The following is a 24,240-nucleotide window of genomic DNA, read 5'->3' on the forward strand; positions in this document are numbered from 1 at the left end:
TCATATGCATTATATTGTAATTTTATTTTCTTCCCTGCTGAGTGCCATTGTCAAGTAGGAATGACGCTTCAAATTTTCCTTGCCAGCGTACCCCATGTTAAATGGATTTTGCTGTTGACATTGCATGTAAGATGACCTTGCTCAAGGACCAAGGCGGATCCTGGTTTAGAGCTGATCAGGTTTGAGGAAGTATCCCACTCCTTAGGGTGTTTCCGGTTTAAGACAAAAGGAGTTTTAGAGAAGTTGGAGGTTGAAGATTATTGCTGCTGGGAGTAGGGCGTGCCTGCAGCCTGAGTTCTCCTGGAGAAAAAGTTTTTAGGAGGTGAATTGTTTGGGAGATTGGATTGCCCCTGAACCTGTGTGGAGGCGGTGTGAGTCGGGAATAAAGAATTGCTGTTTGAATCTACAAGGCTATGAGTGCCTCCTGATTCTGTGCCCAGCCAAGACTGCAGCATTAATTTTCTCCCCCCTTCTGATTAATTAAACAACAAGCAATGTGGCTAAAGGACCGTGCCTGGTAGGTTGTCCAATTCAACATATGGTTCTTACCTGTCATGGGAGAACTGACCTTTAGACGTCAGTTTCCTGTCTTGGGTTGAATCCACTGCAACCAGATCAACCCGTCACTGACTACCGGTCCAGCATTCAGCCATGCTTGTGGATAGGCCTTAAGCACCAGTGTGTGTGGGGGGGTGAGGTTCTTGCCTCACCTCTGTTGGCCCCCAAATTTTAGACCATCACTAGTAGAAGGGAGGAGGATACAGAAATGCCACGACACCAAGCCAATTGACGGCTCCTTTGGAAAAATTATGTCACTGGTGACACCATCAGCAAAGATGCCAGCATTACCACAATTAACATGGGGTGCGCTGGCAAGGAAATTGCATCACTGGTGACACCATCAGCAAGGATATGCCAGCAGTACCACAATTCGCTGTACCAGATGATAGTTCACAATGCATGCAACTCATATATAGTCCAAGCAAGTTCTGCAAGCAGTTCAAATCGGAGGAATCTATCAATATGTCCATTTCCTCCCAAAGTAAATCAAGTCCTTGATTGAGCATTACTTGTTGAGTTATATTCATTGATGCATCAGTTTATACAGTTTACTGTGATAGCTATCATAGAAGCTGTAGTTTGGTTTTCTTAGTCTTCACTGGCACTGGGATGGAGATGGGAATTCTGGCAATGATGTTAAAGAGACATTATCCTGAACAGAATTATTAAATATAATGAAAAGGAAAAGTGAAAGTAAACAAACAGATCTGTTAATCACCTTTAAAAACAATAGTAAGCAAACAGATCTGTTAACCACCTTTGAAAACAATCATTAACAGCTGTTTACCTAATTTAGATTAAACCACTTAAATCACGTGAATAAAAAAAAAGAAAATTCGGATCCATTTTTTCATGAGCGCTCCTCATATAAAAATATGGACATACACACATACTGACATGCAACACAAAACAGTGCACTCATAACATACAACACATAAGACAATAACAGCCTTGTAGCTTTACCTAGGTAAAATCTCCATTGCAATGTTTAAAAACTCCACAGTCAAAAAATAAAACACAGTCAAAAAACAAAGCTGATCAGAAAAACATTAACCTAGGTTTGTATGAGCTCAAAAAATAAAATAGAACTTTATGATGTGGGAAAAATGCAATAATAAAATAGATATTGAAAAAAGGCACCGTGGTTAATCACTGTCGCAGATGTAAGAATAGCCAGGCTGGAGCTCTGGATATCAGCTGTTATGGATTTGAGTCAAATTATCTTCTTTTTGGTCTGTAGAAATTGTTTTAGTTAGTGTCTCTGGAATCTAAATCGGCTGCTGTTCTCGCTGTGGAAACACAAAAACAGAACCCCGACTCCAGACAAACACTGGGTCAGGAGCTTTCCAATGTCCTGTTAGAATATCTTTCCAAAGTACCTTAGGCTTATGTACATTTTTTGGATACATATGTCTTTCCGCAGCATTAAGTCCTGATGAATCCAAATTTAAAAAGTTTAGAGTAAAAAAAGGGTTATTTTAAGTTTATCTTTGGGGGATATATACCCCTTTAAGATCCTTTTAAATTTAAGTCTTTCAAAAGCATTTTGCCTTAGTTTTTAGAATTACTTTAGTCCTTTTAATTTTTAGATGTGGTTTGAAACCATAGTTGTCTTAGCCCTTTGTATTTTCTATCTGATATACCTTTACTTGACATTTTTAACCATTTTCTATCTTATTTCTATCTTCTAGTTTTCTTCTAAGGTTTTTATATTTACCCTTAGTTGCTTTCTTCTCTCCTAGTTTTCTTTCGTTTCCTATTTTGTGGGTATAAAATTCTTGTCTTTCTACATCTTTTTATCTTCCTATATCTTTATCTTTCTACATCTTCTCTCTTTTTTTTTTACCTTTTTGTACTTCTTTTTTTGAAGTTTTCCACTTCAAATTTTTAATCTTCTTTATCTAAATCTTTTATCTTTTTATCTTCCCATTTTCATGGGTTATATTTTTTTTTACTCCATCATGAAGGCATCTTAACCACCTTCAATTTAACCTTTTAAAGCTTTTTGCAATGTACTTAGACATTTTACAACATTTTACTTTACCAAACAAAGATTATCTCATCTCCCTCTTTTTAGTTTAATAAGTACATTTTAATAGTTTGATGAGTAAAGCAATCTTTTTTCCCGCCATGAAGGTATCTCAACAACCTTCAATTTAACCTTTTAAAGCATTTCCTTTATCATCTATACTGTACTTTTAAATGTACTTTTTCACCACCTACAGCTTCACTCTTTTAAACGAGGCTTAGATTTTGTTTAAATCGCTTAATATTAGTTTATATGGCTGCCCTTCAACCAAAGGCTCTTTTTTACTCCATTAAGAAGCTTTGTCTCAATCTTCCATGTACAAATACCTTTTTTTCTTTCTACCTTTCTCAAGCTTTTAAATTAAATCTAGTTTCCTCAAAATCTTTTTAAATGGCATTTTACAACTTTTCACTTTACCACACAGTGATTATCTCAACTAGAAACATTTCTTTTTCCTTTAACCTTTTATATTAAAATATATTTCCACATCTTGAATCTTTTTATATCTCTTTTTTAACCATTAACCCTTTTTATAAATTCACATTCTAAAACAACCCTTATAAAATTACTCCACTTTAATAAGATGAAATACTTTCATGTTTTTTAAGGTACTGTTATACTGTAATTGAAACCCAGCTGAAACTTCTTATACTCTCTGTATATAAATTACACATGATAGAATCTTAACACTTAGTAACCTTGTTTCAGCAAAGACACAGACCAAAGCAATATTAAACATTTTTCCATTTGCCAATTTATGAAAACACACATAATGTTTAAATATATTACCTTATGGAACTTAATAATTAAAGAGTACTTGATTTCATATTTAGTGGTTGATATTTTAACATTTTAGCTTTGTAAATGAATTAGCTGTCTGTAAAAACCAAGACAAGTATAGTGAACAGAACTAGCCATCTCTTTCTTGTTGAAGAAAAATCCTTCTACAGGATACCATAATGGTCCCATTGATACACTTAATAACTCATCTTTATAAAGCCATGGGCTACATTTTTGTATTGTATCAACATATGCCATAGTTTTTCTTGGTCTTACTGGGGTATCTCCTTCCTCTAACAATTTTTCTTCCTTGGAGGCGAACAACTTCAAACCTTGAGTCAACCATTTTCCTTAGTTTGCCTGAGAAAGTTCTAGGAACAGGCCACTTGAAATGAAAAAAAAATAAATAAATCAAAACAAGAACACATTGTTTTTTGAAATGGTCACCCATTTTTTTGCTCAGGAGCGAGCAAATTCACTTACCCCGAAGCTTCAGACATCCCACGTACGGGCCACCATAATGCCGCAGTCTTGGCTGGGCACAGAATCAGGAGGCACTCACAGCCTTGTAGATTGAAACAGCAATTCTTTATTCCCAACTCACACCACCTCCACACAGGTTCAGGGGCAATCCAATCTCCCAAACAATTCACCTCCTAAAAACTTTTTCTCCAGGAGAACTCAGCGGGAACTCAGGCTGCAGGCACGCCCTACTCCCAGCAGCAATAATCTTCAACCTCCAACTTCCCTAAAACTCCTTTTGTCTTAAACCGGGAACACCCTAAGGAGTGGGGCACTTCCTCAAACCTGATCAGCTCTAAACCCGGATCTGCCTTGGTCCTTGAGCAAGGTCACCTTACATGCAATGTCAACAGCAAAATCCATTTAACATGGGGTACGCTGGCAAGGAAATTTTGAAGCTTCATTCCTACTTGACAATGGCCCTCAGCACTCCCCAAGTGCTTGTAAAAGTAGATTTGGACAAAGCTAGGAAAGCATATACTATGAATACATCTGCTATAGTGGTAATACATTTTAGAGATTTTTGTATTATTTTTACTTATTAATTTTTATGACTGTTGTGTATTGGTTAAGAAAGACATAAATATTGGTTTATGAGCAATGCTACAAAATGTACAGGTAAATTCTTGCTAGAGGTTATTTGGAATTGCATTTATAACCAGCTTTGATTTACATAGTTTTAACCATATAGTATCCAATAATCTTCTATGCAGATCTTTTATTTACTTCAGAAGTCTTAACTTTATATGCTCTGTGTTGAGAATTAAGCTAAATGTAAAAAAAGAAAACTTCAGTGGTTGGAAATGTTGCTTTAATAGTTCTGTACTTAATTTTTATTTGAAATAATAATCTCAGTGTAATTGTTATAGCAACTTTCTTTCTTGGTTATACCATATATCTATCTATTATGTGTATATTTCCTGCCACTTCTGAGAAATCTCTTATTTATATTCCTTGTACAGAATTTATTTGATATTTGTCTCTTTTGCACTATAGGTTGGCCATATGTTTGGATACTTTCCAAAAGATTTCATCAAGGTAGTTCGTGAACATACTAAAGAAGAGCTACAAATTCCAACAGATGTAAGTTATGGATTTCTTTTTTGTTCTCAATTGTAAACTGGCTTATAAATCCATCAGTTATATTCAGTTAACTGCTTCTGAATGTTTTATAATGTGTTTGGGGGGCAATCTAACATTTGTGTGTCAGATTTTCATTTGAAATCAGACTACCTGTAAAAAAAAAGTTTGAAAGGCATTCTAGGGTGATTATATTATAATCTGAGATTTGTCTAATATATTGAAACAGATATTCTAAGAGGCAAATAATTTCATTTTACAGGCAAAACTCATTGGATAGTTATTAGACATTTTAAGTATATTTAGGTTAAATTAATAAACTCTAACTTTTATACTAGGCTAGAAATATGTACTTACAAAGGTTTTCTTATTCTTAGTCATATACGGGATCATAGTCATGTTATAGATTTGGAAAAGGGGACCTGAGCGTTTCAGGTGATGTTCAGTCTCAGATCTTTTAAGGCCCCAACTGCTTCCTTTATACAACATTCCTGTATGGTGCTCTGACTTAAATTGATTTTGTGACTGAAAGGATTTCGTGTTCTAGAATTCTCACTTCAGCTGATTATTTTCTAGAGTTTTAAATTGTATAGTAATTGATGCCCACCAACACTGAAACATCTTTGGGCAGCTCTTTGTAGTGGCTGTAGAATATGCAAACTGCTAGGCTAGGACAGTTCTTAGATTAGATGGACTGAATGGATAAAGTCATCCTGTTTGTTGTTGCTGTTCCTAAAATTTCTTTATAATCTCAGGGGCCATAAAATCACTTCTGTTGCTTGTTGGACTTCATTGTTGGTAAAGAGAGTTCTTGGGATTTAAGCTGTGACAGCAGTTCACTGATTACAGAGAACTCATTTGTTTTGAACTCTGCCTTCTCATTGTATTTCCCATTACATGCATCCCTCATGGCTTAGAAATGCATGTGATGAGGAGAGGAAATCACTCATCCCTACTACATTGAACTGCCTCCCCCACCCCCGGAACCCCCGCAGAATATTATGAAGATTTAATTAGGAATGGAAATTTTTTAAAAACATGTCCATTCATACTATGGCTCCTTTTATATCAATTTGCTTACTAGTAGCAAGAAGGAAGACTAGATAATATACACATAATCCTGAGAGAGATCTTAGTGACTGTGAAACCCTGATGAAGAGAAAGGTGTATACCTTGTTGAATCTTGTTTTCAGTTTGTTCTTGTGGTAATAATAATGTGAGGAGCCTCCTTAATATCATTCTTTATTCCATCCAATGTACTTGTATCTCAGTAAGATACTTTAAAACTGATTCATTTTTCTCAATGCTGCAGGATCTTCCAGCTTCTCCTGAGCAAATGATTAAGAGTTAAATTTCTGAAACATAGGTGTAGATATTAAGAGCTGGAGGATCCTATAAGTGATACCTTGCCTTTCCCTACTTATGTTCAGAGCAAATTGAGAGAGACCCAAGAGTCAGGCAGTTGGAGACCAAATTGTCACCATTTTTACTCATTATGCTTTTTAAAGAATATGACCCATGTTAAAAAAAGAAAGAAAGAAAGAATAGACTTTCTAACACTGTAGTCTAGAAAAAGACAGATTTACTCAGCCATAGATGGAGTTAGGCAGTGGGGGTTGGAGGAGGGTAATCTGGTTGACCTCAAAGATTCTTTAGAACCAATCCTGAATTTGGGAGCGTGGATGAGTTTGCTTTTGTGATACTTTGTTATTGACACATTAATGGTTTTCTTTTCCTTACAGGAGACAGATTTTGTTTGTTTTGATGTTGGAGGAGATGATTTTGATAATTATAACATAGAAGAACTTCTAGGATTTTTGGAATTGTATGATTCTGCAAATGAAGATTCTGAGAAAGCTATAGAAAAAGTGGGACAATTTCCTGAAGTCTCCCAGGATGTTGAACCTGAACCTAAACCAGTAGTAGCAAACTCACAACAAATTGAAAGTGCATTCTCAGAAAACACTGTGGATCTTGAGGAACAATTTTTGGCTCAGAAGAACCATCCTCATGCAGATAGTCAAACAGATAATGCTCAGGGTGAACAAACTTCACTTGAACTTTTTGAAGAAATACTACCAGATAAATTGAAAGTGCCAGAAAGTGAAAAAAACAAAACCAGCAACATTTCTCAGGTCTCAAACGAACAGGAGAAGACTGATGCTTATAAACTTTTGAAAAAAGAAATCAATCCTTATCTAGAAACCAAAGAAAACAAACAAGAAATGAGTATAATTTGGAAGATTTTAAAGAAAACTGAAACCACAGCCAAAAGGGTAGACATTTCTCAGGTCTCAAACAAACAGGAGAAGACTGATGCTTATAAACTTTTGAAAAAAGAAATCAATCCTTATCTAGAAACCAAAGAAAACAAACAAGAAACGAGTATAATTTGGAAGATTTTAAAGAAAACTGAAACCACAGCCAAAAGGGTAGACATGATGGACAAGGAACAAGGTGATATGGAAATGGGAAAGGTGGAAAGTCCTCTGGCAGATGAGGCTTCTTTATAAATTTGACTGTATAGTTCAGTCATCCTTTAAATGGGATGAAAACAATTAACCCTCCCGTATCCTTGCCCAGTTTTTCTCATGGGCTCATGCCAGGACATGGAGGGCAGTGTTGAGGTATCTGGAACTGTGTGCTGAGAGGGAGTGCTGATCATTGGGCTTAAGTGGGGGTAGATAGTGTCATCCATCTGGCTCAATGCATTCTTCTCCCTTGTAGAGATGCAGCCACCCCATGAAGATGATTTTCCTAAAGAGAACACAAATCGCCTTAATAGAAATCTTCATGAAGAGCCAAACCTCCTGCGTCATCATTTTAATATGAACCATCCTGAAGAGCCCAGCCTCTTGAATCAACCTGTGACTGAGGACATGGGTGTTTCAGAAGTGTCTCAGATCCCAAATACTGAGAAAGTAGACCCAGGTAAAGCTTGCCAATTTTTCTCTACAAAGTAGAGGCATTACCATAATGAAGGCTTTCAAGGATATTTGTTGCCAAAGGTACGAAATAGAGCAGAGAGTGATATAGGTACATGTGAGTTCAAAAAAAAAAAAATCTTAAGTGAGAGAAAAGCAAGAATAAAGATGACTAGAAATCAAAAATAGGCCAGAGACTGTAACTCACCTAAAAGCAAATGTTTAGGTATGACTAGCTTGTGTAAACCATTTACAACTAAAATATTTTTCTTCAAAGGCCTTATGCTCTAAAACTGTAGTTTTCAACCAGACCAACAGCACCAGAAACTCTAGGGGTGGGACCCACAATCTGTGTTTAGCAGGCCTTCCAGGAAAGTCTGGCCTAGTACAAGTTAGCTTGAATAATCACTGTTCATAGTCTCATAAATTCTGTGTTTTTCTTCCCTTTTCTTCTAAATGGAATATAATATAGCTCAAGTCCTGTTTTGACTTGCTTCCTGGACATGGTAATTAAACTTTTTCAAATGCAGTCAATGGTCCAGATCTTTATACTATATACTTACAGCAAACAGTACAGAACTGCAATCGATTTTAGATTGACACTTACAAATACTTCATCATAGTGCACAGTATCCAGTGGGAGATGAGAAACAATTTTTCAAAAAAATCCCCAATAATGGCATCAACAGCATTCTACTTTTGTGTTGCTCACTCTCATTTTATCAGTAAATTAGATGATGACTAATTGTTTATTTTAATCCATCCAGTGTGGTGCTATGAAGCCATAATTACTGTATTTTGTGTTTTTAAAGGTTCTGGTCTGTAAGCATAGCTATAAGCATTATCCTGCACCAGTGCAGGGCTTGGCAGCACTGATCTGAACCTCCCCCCCACCATCTGCACACACAGAGTGTAGGAGAACTCATAGCAAGGGGGGATTCAGTTAATTTGAGAAGGAATAACATATGAGTTCTCCCATTTTCCAGAAGACATTGCATCCATATATGAACACTACTGACTTCTGAACTGTCTTTAACTCTATAAGGTTATGAAAATGAATCACGCACCATTACGATTTGTTATTTTCATGCTCCAAAACTTTCAAGAATAGGGAAAACTTGACTTACAAAATTAAGAATGAATTATTTCCCTGGCCTTTTAAGTTCCATCACAAAATGATGTCAATGACCTTTAATAGGTAAAATCTTCCCAAATGTCATTTAATGTGTCTCAGGTGCTGAGATGCTGAGCCAATGGGGCAGACTTCACCAGCAGTCAAATTCATAGACCAATAGTGAATGGAGGGTCTGGGGTTGTAGCTCAGTGGTAGAGCGCTTGTCTAACATATGAGGCACTGAGTTTGATTCTCAGCACTGCATACAAATAAATAAAATAAAGGTCCATCAAAAACTAAAAAAAAAAATTAGGCAAAAGCTTAAAAAAATAGTAGTGAATAGAATCTCAGGGTTGAGAAAGACCTTAGAGGCAACTGGTCCAACTTCTTAATAACTGCATGCTGGACTCCTGCTGTTTAATCAAACATACCCCAGGCTCATGTAACTCATACTGAAATTCCACCCCTACAAGCTCTCAGGTGTAACTGGAATTCTACCTCATTCACAGAGCCTCAATGCAGGTCTGTACCCAATTCCCTTTAGTCTCTCTTGGTACTACTGTGTTCTTTTTAAATAGTTGTCATCTGTCCATTCAATAAATAATTGTTGAGTATCTCTGCCAGGTGCCAGATACTGTGTTAAGCCTTGGCCCATTCCACCTGCAAATCTGCAAACCAAGACTCCCTCTCTTTCAGCTTTCCTAAAATTTTAAACACAAAGTTTCACCAGCACTAAATCCATGTTTTTTGAATGTGACCCTGTCTATATATCTCTGGTTTTAAAATTTTTCCTTGAGTAAATATTGTTCTGGTAGCAGTTGTATGGCCATGGAAGTAGTGGAGAGTAGACTGGAGATTGTTCATTTTATAATTGAAGGGTTTGACAGCTCTAATTAGGATTTTGAAGTTTTCTTCTCTGTTGTGTTAATTGTCTTTAGGAGAGCCACATATTCCAAGCACTGTGACTCATATATTTAGTGAAACACTCGATGAATATTGAAACTGAAGAGAGACAATTCTTATTCTATAGCATAAAATAAAATAGCAATTTCCCCTTTCAATTTTAGAGCTACTTATAACAGAAGGTACTCCTGTTGATGCTGCTGATACAGAAAACCAACTAGAGATAAAGGTCGAAGAGCCAGCAGATGCCACCCTTTTGGACAACATACTTTTCTTGTTATATTTATTCTTGCTTTATTTGTCTAAGATGGTAAGTTTGACATAGTTTCTTCAATTAGAATGTTGATTATTTATTAGTTTTTAAGTGGCTTCTGGTCATGAAGTGAAAAACTTAAAATGTCTTTATGAAAATGACTCTTGACCCTTTGAGTAGATAGCTCCTGAAACAAAAGCCATAGGGGTGTGGCTTTAATGGCTACTTGGTTTAGCACATGAGGAAGATTTGCTGTCTACCAAGGCTAGACATTTGCACACCTGTAAAAACTTGGTTCTTCCCCTCAGAACCTTTCATTCTGGCAGGGAGATAACAGCATTCACTTGAAACACAGTAAGATAATGGCAGAAAGAGAGGTATTTATTCGATGGTAGAACATTATTGTCCATAAATGCATTTATTATGGTTGGAAGGGTGATCAGTAAGGTCAGAAAGTGGTTGAGATGTGTTTGAAGCACAGGCAAAGGGCAAACAGGAGTCTGACATGTGGTTTGTTGTTGATTAGACAGGCTGGGGTGGTGGGGGAATCTGGCAGTCAGAAGAAATGTGTTCAGAGAAATGGAAACATGAAGAAAGGATATTTGGGGAGGGCAGGAGAATGTGAATAGTTGGTGTTGTAAAGTGTGAAGTTGGAGGGGGATGGGCCTGTTGGAGAGGCCAGCAAATCTTAAAGGAAGTCATGAGCCAAAGTAGCATTAGACCATTAATAGTGGGGATCCTTAGAAAGTTTTAAGAATGAAAGGAATTAGGTTAGATCTGTTTCTTAGAAAGAGTCACTTAAGGCTGATCTTTCTAAAGAAAATCATGATCCAAACAAGACATTTAATCTGTCTAGAAGCTTATCTAAGCATTTTAGGACTTACCTCCCCCCTATTGGTATTTGTTGATATTGGACTTTTAAGAGTTTAATTATAGGAATGAGAAAGCTTTTAGAGGTTGGAGGATAAGATGGTCCTAGGGCCATTGTGACAGTAATCCTCCTCAACTGAAGTTATTTCCTGTAGGTTGTGTTATTTCAGAGCTTGTGTAAGAAAGATGATGTTGTTGTTTTCCTTGTAAAATGTGTAGATTTTGAAGCCAGGTAGATCTGGTTTCAAATCCCAAGGTTATCATTTAGACGTTTGGGCAAATAACTAAACTTTTGAAAAAAGTTTTCCTCATCTGAAAAATGTAGATAATGCTTACTCCAATCATAAGAATTAAATGATTTGACAAGGTAAAATGTCTGGTGAGGTGTCTGGCATTTTGAAGGGTTTTACCCCTACACACGCCCTAATTCTCATGTAGACAGTCAGAAGGTGGTATAAAGACAATGAATACCTGGGGAGGAAAGACCACCAGGGTGGAAAAGATGTGGTGGGGAGAAACAAATCATTTTTCAGTTGGCTCCATGTTTGTTCATGATGGTGGCAGCCACCTGGGTAAGGGATATGTACGAGCCAGGCAGTTAGAATAATTATATTTCCAGTGATTAAAGCAGTCTTCTACAGTCATAATTTGATTATCAGAATGAATCAGCATCACTTGGAAAGTTAACAGCCTCATGATATGGGAAGGATTTCTTTATTCATATTTTTTAGGTATGCACAGAGCCCTCCTCTAGGTCTAGGTCAGGGGACATGAATGTGGTGCAGGTATGGTCAGTGATTGTACGGTGATAGGTAAGACATAGACGTGAGTGGCAAAGAAGAGGCACAATGTTAGGAGACTGATTTGAAAGGAGATTTCAAAAAGGCATTTTGATGGCCCAGTATGTACAGGACATTGTGCGAGGACTAAAAGAGTCTAACAGGTGTAAGGTATGATTGTGATTTTTGAAAGCCTTAAGAAAAGGACTTAACAAATATATGCAAAAATTATGAACAAGTCAATGTAAAATCTTAAACAAGTAGTATGATATCTGATAGGACTGGAGAGTAATAGGCTCTGATGTGTTTGGGAGATGTGCACCAATCAGATTCATTGATCAATGGAATCTTAGCAGAATCTTAGTGTTAGAAGAAACCTTGGAAGGCTGTTAGTCTAGTTTCTCACTCATTGCTGTTATTTTCTTTACTGTGGCCCTGACGAATAGTTATGAGGCCTGTACACCAGTATTTCCTAGCATGAGTCACTCTCTTACAAGGCTATATGTTCTTCTGTTGTCTAGTTCATCCTTGTATTGACTCCAAATTTTCCTCCACATGATTTCCTCTATAAAATTGAATTCTTTTCTACATAGAAATCCTTTAAATATTTGAAGTTATATCTTAATTTAAAAATTATTTTTAGTATTTTTATCATGGAAACTTTCAAATAAGAGCAGAGAGAATAGTAGGGGACTATAGGTAACCATAACATACTGTATATTTTAGAATACTAGAAAAAAAGATTGTGAAAGTTTTACCATAAAGAAATGATGTTTGAGGAGGTAGATATATTTAACTGATTTAAACGTTACATAGTGTATACATGCATCAAAATGTCATGTTACCTACTTCAATAATTATAATGTTTGTTTCTATGTACTAGTTAAAAAATAAATTTAATTAGAAAAGCTTTAAAGAAAAGCATAGAGAATAGTATAATGAACCCACGGGCCATCACACAACTTAACAGTAATTCCTTGAGAGCCAATATCAGTGAGTTTTTTAAATTTGTTCTAATTGGTTATACATGATAGCAGAATGCATTTCAATTCATTGTATATAAATGGAACAAAACTTTTCCTAGTTGTACACAACACGTGTAGTCCTACATGTACCTCGGGTAATGTGGTTCATCTCATTCCACCATCTTTCCTATCCCTCTGCCCCCTCACCTGTCCTACCTCCTCTTTGCCCAAAGTTCCTCCATTCTTTCCATGCCCCTTACCACCCACCTCACCCCCATTATGGGTCAGCATCCACTTTCAGAGAGAACATACAGCTTTTGGTTTTGGGGATTGGCTTACTTCCCTTAACCTGATATTCCCATTCACCCGCAGATGCCATAATTTTTTCTCTTTTAATGCTATAAGTAATATTCCATTTCATATATGTACCACAGTTTCTTTATCCATTCATCTGCTGAAGGGTTGGTTCCACAAAACTATGGAATACTTCACAAATGTGGGTGTCATCCTTGCTCGGGGACTATGCTGATTTTTTCTGTATTGTTCCAATTTTAGTATATGTGCTGCCAAAGCAAGCACACTCTGAGTTTTAACAAATGTAGATACCCATGTAAAAACTACCATAATAAAGATATAGAACAGTTTTTTTTCTCACTAGAAAAGGGGTTTCCTTGGGATCCTTCCCAGTGAGTGCCTTCACCACCTGTTCCAGGCAACCATTGATAACTTTTTTTTTAAACTATAGATTCATTTTTCCTACAGTATTGTTTCATATATATGCCACTATAAGTGGACTCATATCTAGGAGTGCAATTGCCTCCTACGTTTAATGTATGTTTTTGTCTTATGTGATACTGTCAAGCCATGCTAAAAAATGACCACAATCATTTTATACTTCCACCAGCAATTTAGGAGACTTCCACTTGACTTCATCTTCACTAGCACTTGGGCCATTCTAGTGGGTATGTCTTTGTGAGTTTATTTCCTGATAATTAATGATATTGAGTGAACATTTTTTTTCTTTTGAGATAGGGTATCACTAACTTCCTTAGGCCCTTGATAAGTTGCCAGCCTCACACTTGGGATCTTCCTGCCTCAACCTGGGATTGATTGCTGGGATTACAGATATGTGCCATGATGCCAGGATCAAATAAATCTTCATGAGCTTGTTGACCATACTGTTTTTGTACGTCAACTCTCTCTGGCTAGCTGGAATCCAGACTTCTCCCAGCTCAGTGCCAACTGTGGGATTGGTTAGCTTATATTGTTCTTGGCCCTCACAGGTACTGCTTAGAATGTAGCCCCAAACTGAAGACCACCTCCATGCAGATTTCTGGAACTCTTTTTCTTTGTGGCTCCCATGTTTCTGGTAGTTTTCTCTACATATTTTTGGCTGCTTAATCTCCTGGAACTCTGGTCTCTCTCTCCTCAGTGAGACTGTTGTGCCCCATTTGTGTTCCCCTTTTCAAACTGAGGTCTAGAGGGTGCCTCCAGGTAGAATGCTCACCTATTTGTTCTCCTGCTCTTAGGGGTGACAGTTGCATGTTCCTTGTGGCTTTCTATCTGAAAAATAGCTCTTTAAAAATCTTTTTTGACTGGGCATTATGGCACATGCCTTAATCCTAGTGGCTCGGGAGGCTGAGACAGGAGGATCACAAGTTCAAAGCCAAAAGTGAGGTGCTAAGTAACTCAGTGAGACCCTGTCTCTAAATAAAATACAAAATGGGGCTGAGACTGGGGATGTGGCTCAGTGATCAAGTGCTCCTGAGTTCAATCCCTGGTACCAATATATATATATTCCAACTTTCTGGTTGCTTTCAGTGGGAGAACAAGTCTCATATAAGTTACTCTCTATTGATTTCTCCTTTTGTTGTAACTTTTTGCAATAATTGAAAAAAATATGTTTGTGGGACTTCTAGGATATATTGTATTTTGGGTGAATAAATGACATCCCCCTGGTACAACAATTTAACCTGTTTTCTCTATTGCCTTTTTTTTTGGTGGTGCTGGGGATTGAACCTCGGGCTCCATGCATTCTAGGCAAGTGCTGAGCTAACAACCTCAGCCTCTCTCTGTTGCTTTATATTTCTTGGAAATTGGTAGTCAGGTTTAGGTTCAATTCTGTTTCTTATGAAAATTTAATAGGAAATTATTGCATTGACATCTGCATGTCCTCTCCTTTGATGTTGACTACTAGTCAACAGTGACCTTGGTGAGATTTGCTAATATATTACAGGTTGCAAAATAGCAATGGTCTGAATTGCTGGGATTTTTCTTTCTTCATTTAAAGGCTGGGATGCCTATACAAATAAAAATTTATGATTGATTATTTTTTCTTTTTTTTGGTACTGGGGATTAAACTCAGGGGCACTTGGCTAGTGAGCCATATCCTCAGCCCTATTTTGTATTTTATTTATATACAGGGTCTCACTGAGTTGCTTTAGCAATTCACTTTTGCTGAGGCTGACTTTGAACTTGCTATCTTCCCTCCTCAGCCTCCCAAGCTACTGGGATTGCAAGTGTGTGCCACAGCGCCTGGCTATGATTGATTATTCTTTACACAGATATTCGGTTTGTATAGTTAAGGCAGGAGATAAACATTTGATTCCTTTTCTTCATTTAAACACTTTTCAGAATAGTAAGGTATTATTCTAGCATTATCAAATGATACCCAAAGGGGCTTTTGAAATCTTTTTAACTTTTATTTAAGAGTCAATATGATGTCATGCATTTAAAAATATTTGGTGTGTTTAATCCAGTTAGGAATAGTAATTGTTCTTATCTGATGCTCAATTTCTCCCCCTTTTGCCTTGTAGAAGCCTCTTTATCTTGGCTCCTGGGACCCTTTGCCACCACCTAGTGGTCATTGTTACCTGTTTCCCTTGCTTTTGAACTATGAGATGTTCCAAGTTCATCTTAAACATTCCCTGTCCAGACCTTGAAGGAACTATTTCTCTAAAAGAACTTTGGTTTCTTTCAATAGGAAATGGTATTTAGAGGCTACATTCCAAGTACTAGGATTGCTTATTGCTCAAATTGACTGTCATTTGTAAGCCTTTTTAGTGAACAAAGCTCAGAAATATGTGGGGATTTTTGATCATGTCATTTAGATAATTCCCATGAAAATTCAGGATGTTAGAGAGATTTTACTTCACTTCATCTATCTTAGATTTGTGTTTTCTTTCTCTGATGTTGGAGTTCCAGTTTTCAATGACATAAATATAATTGTTTACAGTCTTGTGCCACTTAATGACATTTTGGTCATTAGTGCATAATAATGGAGCTAAAAAATTCTTGACACCTAGTATTTTTAATCTTTTTTGTGTTTTGATATGTTTAGATATATAAACATTTACAATGTTACAATTGTCTACAGAATTCAGTATAATAATAACTTATAGGTTTTTATCCCCAAAGCGATGATATACCATATATGAATACCTACGTGTGGAAATGGCTATATTTTCTAGGTTTGTATAAGTATACTCAATGATGTTTACACACTGAAATTGCCTAAGATGTGTTTCTCAGAATTTATTCCCATTATTAAGCAACACACGACTATATTTATGTTGTTTAAAATACTTTCAGGAATGTATTCCTGAAATGAAATGAAATTCTCTTGTCTTTAAGCTATATCCCACTAAGGTATGTTTGAAATAATTCATTTCTGTGGTTTGTCACCAACATGATATCACAGGTTGTTTCATTTTTGCTTTCAATATTTAGGTGTTAATTTTTAAAGATTTTTTTATTTATTTTACAATTATTTAAATATTTAGAAGAGCCAAAGTTAATTTGTGAAAATAAATCTGTTTTCTGGTACTGGTGATTGAACCCAGGGCTCCTATCCACTGAGCCACATACCTAGGCTCTTTATTTTTTATTTAGAGATAGTTCTCACTAAGTTGCGTAGGGACTTGCTAAGTTGCTGAGGCTAGCTTTGAACTTGTGATTCTCCTGCCTGATTTTGAAAGAACTCTAGCTTTTGTCCCAGTTCTGTCTACCCTGATATTACTCTCTTTTATAGTTAACTTTTAAAATTTATTTCATTATGCATTCTGCTATTAAAAAAATAAGCAAATGAGAAAAGGGATATGCAGCTCAGTGGTAGAGCACTTGCCTACCACACAGGAGGCCATGTGTTCAATCCCCAGCACCATAAAAAGAAAAAGAAAAGCAAATGATTTTTACATCTAGCTATGATAGATTTATATAGGTACTGGCTTCACCTTCCCAACTGAAACAACTAAAATAAATATGAAAAAAAACCCACAAACATAAAATTTTAAGATCCAGTAACATTGAAGATCAAGCAACAAAGAATGATTCTGGAAACATAAAGAACAAATGCTATGAGCTCTTTAGTTGCCCCAGCTTTTACTATGTTAAGAGATTCCCAAGCCATGACAAAGAAGGGGAAGTCAGGCAGAACCAGAGGATACCATGAATTGAGAGATGGTGCTGAGATTCCAGGAAAACCAAAGTGACTAGAATTCACAGGGTGGAGTACCAAAAGAAGGTTGCTACATTGAGAGACAATTCTGGAAATCTGTGAAAGGCTCTCTGAGTGTTCAGCAGGGTATTGATCTGCACATAAGTGTGATGAAACTGCTTAGCAAGTCAGAGAAACCATCTTAAGTGATTAGAAGGAACAGGTCTTAACACAGGGACCAGAATAGCACCTGGAAAAAACTATCTAAGGAAGTTGGGTAGAATAATCAGAAGGGTGTTACCTCGGACTGACTATTACAATTTATGTCATACCTAACAAATATTCAGACCCAAGAGAATCAAATTGTTTCCAGTAATTTAATTGTATACGAAATATTAAGAATAGTAATTCGTAATGTATGGCATCGATTCAAAGCTTACCAGGCATGCAAAGAAGCAAGAAAAATACATTCCACAATGATGAGGAGAAGAATCATCCAATCAAAGCCAACTGAGAACTATCGGAGATGTTAGAATGAGGTAATGGCATTTTTTAAAAAGTCATTACTACTATATTTCGTGTGTTAAAAAGGTAAAAAGAGATATAGAAGATATATTTTAAGAAAATCAGACTTCTAGAGTTGAAAATATATGATAAACACAGTGGATGGGATTAATGCCAGAATAAGCATTGTGATGAAATTGTTAGTGAACTTGAGGACATAGCAGGAGAAGTACCCCAAATGAAACAGGGAAAATTTCTTCTGTTAAAGAAAAGTGAACCAGAGCATCAGTGAGCTGTGGGACAGTTTCAAGTTGAGCTATGAGAGGTATTCAGAAAAATATTTTAAGAAATGATGGCCAAAAATTTGTGAAAACTGTACATCTGCAGATCCAAGATATTAAATGGGACTAGAGTACAAAAAGCATGAATAAAGCTATATCAAGGTATATTATATCATAAATAAATTGCTCAAAACCAGTGATAAAGAGCAATCTTAGCAGTTAGAGAAGACATTTATGTAGAGAAGAACTAAGGATGACATCAGATTTCTTGTCAGAAATTAGGCATAAGAGAATATAGTGGAGTGATACCTTTAATATATTTGAAGAGTATTAATGTTGGCCGATAATATCATGCCCAGTGAAATATCTTTCTAAAATGAAGACTTGTACTGACATACAAGCTGAAAGAATTCACCTACACTTGCACCAAGACAGCAGATGGAAATAATGGAATAAAGGAGTAAAGAACACTGAAAATGGTGACTGTGTACATAAATATTTAAAATAATTTTTCTTATTTGAACATTTTAAAAAGTCATTGACTGTTTAAAGACAAATATCAGTGTAGTATGGGACTTAGAAAACATGTAAAGTAAAATACATGACAACAGTATAAATCTCAGAAGGGTAGTAACTATTGTAATGTTCTTATTGAATATGTGAAGTAATATAGTATCATCTGAAGGTAGATTGTGACAAATAAAAGATGTATATTCTAAACCCTGAAGCACTAAGATTAGAAAACAGAGTTATAGCTTAATAAGCCAATAGAGGAATCACTAAAAATACCGATAGTGGTATTTCTGCAAAAGAAGACAGAAAGAAAAGAAAAAGAACAAAGAACAAAGAACAGAAGGAACAAATAGAAGATTATATTAAGCTTACACCTATGCACGGCAGTAATCCTATTAAGTGGAAAGTACCTAAATACATCAGTTAAAAACAGAGATTGTCATATTGCCTAAAGAAGCAAGACCCAAATAGATGTCTAAGGGAATAACACTGTAAATAGAAAGACACAAAGAAGTCAAAATTAAAATGATTGAAAAAGGTATCTCATGTTAAACACTAGTCAAAGGAAATCTGGAGTAGCTACATTAAACCAAAAGAGGTTGTGGGGCAAAATATATCATCAGGACTAAAGAAAGTTATTTCCTAATGATAAACGAATCAGTCAAGATTATATAATAAACCTAAATGCTTGTACTTTTAATATTAGACCTTCAAAATACATGAAGTATCAAAATTGATAGAATTATGAGGAAAATGATGAATCCTATAGATTACATTTAGAGATTTCAATATCCTCTCCTCAGCAATTGGCAGAAAACGAAAAATAAAAGTAAGGTTGTAGAAAGTGTGAATGACATAATCAATCCATCCATTTGAAATTAATTGACATTTATAGAAAACCCCCAAGGAGCTTAGTGCACATGGAACATTTACCAAGATAAACTATATTCTGGATCTTAAAAAAATTATCAGTAAATATAAAAGTATTCAAAGTCAGGCAAAGCTTATTCTCTGAACACAATAAAATGAGAAATCAATAATGGAAAAATCTGGAAAATTCTCAAATATTTGAAAACTTAAGTGCCAGGCTGCTATCTGCTATCTATCTATATCTATATGTATATCTGTATCTATCTATCATATTTATATATTTGGTATAAATGAACAACACAGTATATTTATTTTTATGTGGTGTTGGGGATCGAACCCAGTGCCTCACACATGTGAGGCAAGCACTTTACCACTGAGCTACAACCTTAGCCCCCACTGCTAAATAATTTTTGAGTCAAATAAATCAGAGAAGAAATTCATATTTTGAGTTGAATAAAACTGAAAACAACATATCCATTTGTGCAATGTCACTAAAGTGTTATTGGAAAACTTATAGCACTACCAGGCCCAAGATAGCTTTATTAAAAAATAAGTCTCCAGTCATTGACTTAGTTCCTACTATGAGAAACTAGAAAAGGAAAAATAAGTTAATCTCCAAGTAAGCAAGAAAAAAAGATATAATAAAGACCATAAGTCAGTAAAATTTTAAAAAAAGGAAAATAAGAGAAAATCAATGAAACCCAAAGCTAGTTCTTTAAGATGAATAAAATTGATCAACATCTAGTGAGGGAAATAAAAGAGGAGACACGGGTTACCAATATTCGCAATCAGAGAAGGGATATCACTACAGATTTCACAGATACTAGACTGATAATGGGGATATTATGAACAGTTTATGTTAATTAACTTGACAATTTAGATGAAATGAAGAAATTCTATTTAAGCCACAAATTGCAAAAGTTCACTCAAGAAAAACAGACAATTTCATAAACCTTGTTGACTATTAAAGAAATTGAAGGTATAGGTAAAAACCTTTCTACAAAGAAAAAAATATAAGACCAAGATAGCTTTATTGGTGATCCAATTAAACCTTTAAGGAAGAAATGATACTAATTCCTAATAGTAGTAGTAATACTAAACCCTTGTAGAATATTAAAGCAAGGAAATATTTCTCCTATGAATCCAGTGTTATCACTACACCAAACCAAGACAAAGATATAATAAGAAAAGAAAACCACATACCTCTCATGGGATCTCCAATGAATCTGTACAGAAATTCTAAACAAAAATTTAAGTCAAATACAACAATATGTAAAAGGAAAATACATCATAGACAAAAACTAGACGGATGATGGGGATTTATGTCAAGAATCCAAAATTTATTTAACATTTGAAAATCAATGAAATTTACCACATTGATGTACCTAAAAGCACAGTCTTTGTGTTTAGCTCGAGAGATACAAAACAAGCATTTAAAAAATATAGCAGAGGGGGGAAATGTTGGGGAGTAATATTGGCCAAATTATATTGTTATTTTGTGTGCATGTACAAGTAGGTGACAATAAATCGCATCAACATGTAAAAAAAATCAGCCCTGATTATTATTTAAAAAAATTTTTTAGATGTTGATTAACTTTTATTTTATTCACTTATTTATATGCGGTGCTGAGATTTGAACCCATTGCCTCACACATGCTAGGCCAGTGCTCTACCACTGAGTATCAACCCCAGCCCCTCAGCATTGATTATTGATGTAGAAAAACAAACAACAAACTAGGAATAGAAGGGAGCTTAAAACATCCTCTGAAAAAATGCAGCTAACCTCATACTTAATGGTTGATAATTGAATACTTTTCCCCAAGATCAGAAACCAAACAGAGATGTCTACTCTCATTACATCTATTCAGCATTGTACTGGGGTGCAGTAAGGAAATAGCTAGTATACTAAGGCAAGAAAAAGAAATAAAATGCACTCAGATTGGAAAGGAAGAAATAAAATTCTCTTTCTTTTCAGATAACATGAATATATATAGATACAATCTGGTATAATCTAGAAAAAAGCTATTGTAAGGTTGACAGATAAAATTTACATCTAAAAGCAATTATATTTTCTATATATTAACAATGAATAATTAGAAATTGAAATTTTAAAGATTTCCATGTACAATAGAATAAAAATATGAAGTATTTAAACATAAACGTGGCAAAAACTAAAATGTATATATTAAAAACTATAAAATATTGCTGATAGAATTTAAAGAGAACCTAAATGGAGAGATATACCTAATTTATGAGTCAGAAGACTAAGGTGTCCATTCATCCCAGTTTAATCACCAGAGTCAACATTATTCCAATCAAAATCCCTGCAGAGTTTTGTAGAAAATGACAAGCTGATTGCAACGTGGCTTCAAGACTTAATCTAGGGCTGGGGATGTAGCTCAGTGGTAGAGGACTTGCCTAGCATATGCAAGGTCCTGTGTTCAATCCCTAGTACCATACGAAGAGGAAAAAAAAATATTCTAAAGCTACAGTAATCAGGATTGCAGACAAAACATATTGAAACAGAGCCAAGAATTCAGAGATAGATACACAATATATATGGCAACAGTCATTGACAAAGATGGAAAGACAAGTAGAGAATGGAAAGTTTTTTCAGCAAATGGTACTGAAATTACTGCATATTTATATGCAAAATATTGATCCATGCCTTGCATTAGACACCTGAATTAACTCACAGACTTAAATATTAAACTCAAAACTACAAAACCTCTAGGAAAAAAAATAAGAGAAAAATTTTTGTTGAACTTAGGTTTGGCAAAGATTTCTTAAATTTGACAACAAAAGCATTAAAAAGGATTTGACAATGTGGGATTCATCAAACTGAAACCTCTGTAATTCAAAATACACTTTGAAGTCAATGAAATAGACAAAACACAAGCTGGGAGGAAATTACTGTAAAGCATTTATCAAGACTTGCATCAAGGATATATGAAGAACTCTTAGAACGCATTAGAAAAAAATATAGTCCTGTAAAATAACACTTCATCAAAGAAGATAAACAGATAGTAAATACATTAAAAATGCTTGACATAATTATCAGGGAAATGCAATTTTGAAGCATAAGAGTTACCACTACACACTTATTAAATATCTAATATTAAAGACAATTGTGCTGAGTGGTTGGAGAAGAGATGGAGGAACTGGATGGGTACACATCTGGTGGGGATATAAAGTGGTAGAATCACCTTCTTAAAAAGGTAAACATACACCAGTCATATCCAACCATTCTTTTCCAAAGAAAAGATAAGTTATATAGCAATAGGAGGAATTTTATATCAGTGTTCTTGGCTATTTTATTTGTAAAAGCCCCAAACTGGAAAAAAATCCAAATGTCTATCAATAGATGATAGACAAATTGTGGTATGTACATGTAATGAAATGCTACTCAGCAATAAAAATAGATGATAGATAAACTGATGTAGATGAATCTCAAATTATGCTGAATAAGAGAAGCCATAGAAAATACAATATATTATCCCATACACATAAAACTTGAGGAATGCAAAGCAATCTATTAAGATAAGACATTTTGCTGGAGGAATGGGAAAGTGGGGGGCAAGAAAGAAGGGTGACAAAGGGCAAAATTACCTAGAGAATGAGAATATTTTTGGAAGTAAAGGATGTGTATATTATCTTGATTATAATGGTGATTTCATAATTTCATGTTAAAATTCATCAAATTGCACACTTTAAATACATGTAATTTATTGCATGTCAGTTTTACCTCAAAGCTATAAGAAATAATATATTCATCTTTTTTCACTTTCTAAGATACAAATAGTATTCTATAAATATTTTTCTCTACTTCATTTTTAAAAAATGTATTCCAGAAACCAGCTCTTAGCAGTATTTAAAATTATTTTCTTTCTTCTTTGGTTTATTCAACAACTTTCATTGATGACGGTTGTTTCAGCCTTTTGTGACCATCTTGTATTGTTATAATTAATGCTTGAATAACATAGTTTTGTAAATACAAGTTTTAAACATTTGTTGTTGTATTCCCAGTATCTTTAGAAATTAGGGCTGGTGGACTATAGCTCAGCAGTAGAGCACTTGCCCAAGATACCCTTCCCCAGCACTGAAAAAGTTAAAAAAAAAAGTGGGATTGTTGAGTTAATAGGTAAATATATAAGCAGTTTTGGGAGATGTTGCCAAATCTCATTCATAAGGGTTGTATCATTTTGTATACTTATTAGCAGTGTCTGAGAATTTGTATTCCCCCACATTCTCTCACCTACTGAGTATGTTTTCAAACGTTTGGATCTTGCCAATGCAAGTGAGAAATGGTGTCTTGGTGTGGTTTAATTTGTATTTTGTTCATTATGAGCTAAGCAGAGCAAGTTTCCATATGTTATAGCTATTTGCATTTCTTTTCCTGAGATCTGTTTATTTCTTCAGCCCATTTTTGTATAGGTTTGCTGGCCATTTTATTTATAATGTTCTTTATATTTCAGGAACATGATTCTTTGGACAATAATATGTTGCAAATATTTTTTCTCAGTTTGTCATTGTCAACCTGCGTGTGTGTGTGTGTGTGTGTGTGTGTGTGTGTGTGTGTGTAGCAGGTTTAGATACAGCCAGGAAAGATTTTTTCAATGAGGCAGGTTTTGCCCACTCATAATACATAGAAAATTTCACTTAATATTTTCTAGTACTTGTTTATTTTCTATTTTTACATTCATGTTTCTTATCCATTTGTAGTTTATCTTTTGAATAAGTAGAGAAAAATCCAATTTTATAATTTTCCATGTGGTAACGCTACTTATTAGAAAGTCTATTTTCCCCAAACTAACTTTTATTGTACCCCAAATGTCCAGTTGGTTCTGTTTCTGGATT

The 24,240-nt window shown here is 35.1% G+C and overlaps 1 protein-coding gene and 1 non-coding gene across 3 annotated transcripts in view; one reads left to right on the forward strand and one right to left on the reverse strand.

Moving 5' to 3' along the window:
- The first annotated feature begins 4,866 nt into the window (after positions 1-4,866).
- LOC144373108 (transport and Golgi organization protein 1 homolog) overlaps positions 4,867-24,240 on the forward strand; it is a 30,021-nt gene continuing 10,647 nt past the window's right edge. For both annotated transcript variants that reach the window (XM_078036231.1, XM_078036232.1), the window contains exons 1-4: positions 4,867-4,975; positions 6,715-7,429; positions 7,700-7,903; positions 10,078-10,223. In XM_078036231.1, the coding sequence (XP_077892357.1) occupies positions 4,898-4,975; positions 6,715-7,429; positions 7,700-7,903; positions 10,078-10,223 (1,143 nt within the window). In that variant the 5' untranslated portion in view covers positions 4,867-4,897. The remainder of the gene's footprint in view (positions 4,976-6,714; positions 7,430-7,699; positions 7,904-10,077; positions 10,224-24,240) is intronic.
- On the reverse strand, positions 13,253-13,359 carry LOC144373109 (U6 spliceosomal RNA). Its single transcript, XR_013432889.1, has one exon. It is a non-coding gene; the product is annotated as a U6 spliceosomal RNA (small nuclear RNA).

This window comes from Ictidomys tridecemlineatus, unplaced genomic scaffold, assembly GCF_052094955.1.
Source record: "Ictidomys tridecemlineatus isolate mIctTri1 unplaced genomic scaffold, mIctTri1.hap1 Scaffold_2348, whole genome shotgun sequence".
NCBI lineage: Eukaryota > Metazoa > Chordata > Mammalia > Rodentia > Sciuridae > Ictidomys > Ictidomys tridecemlineatus.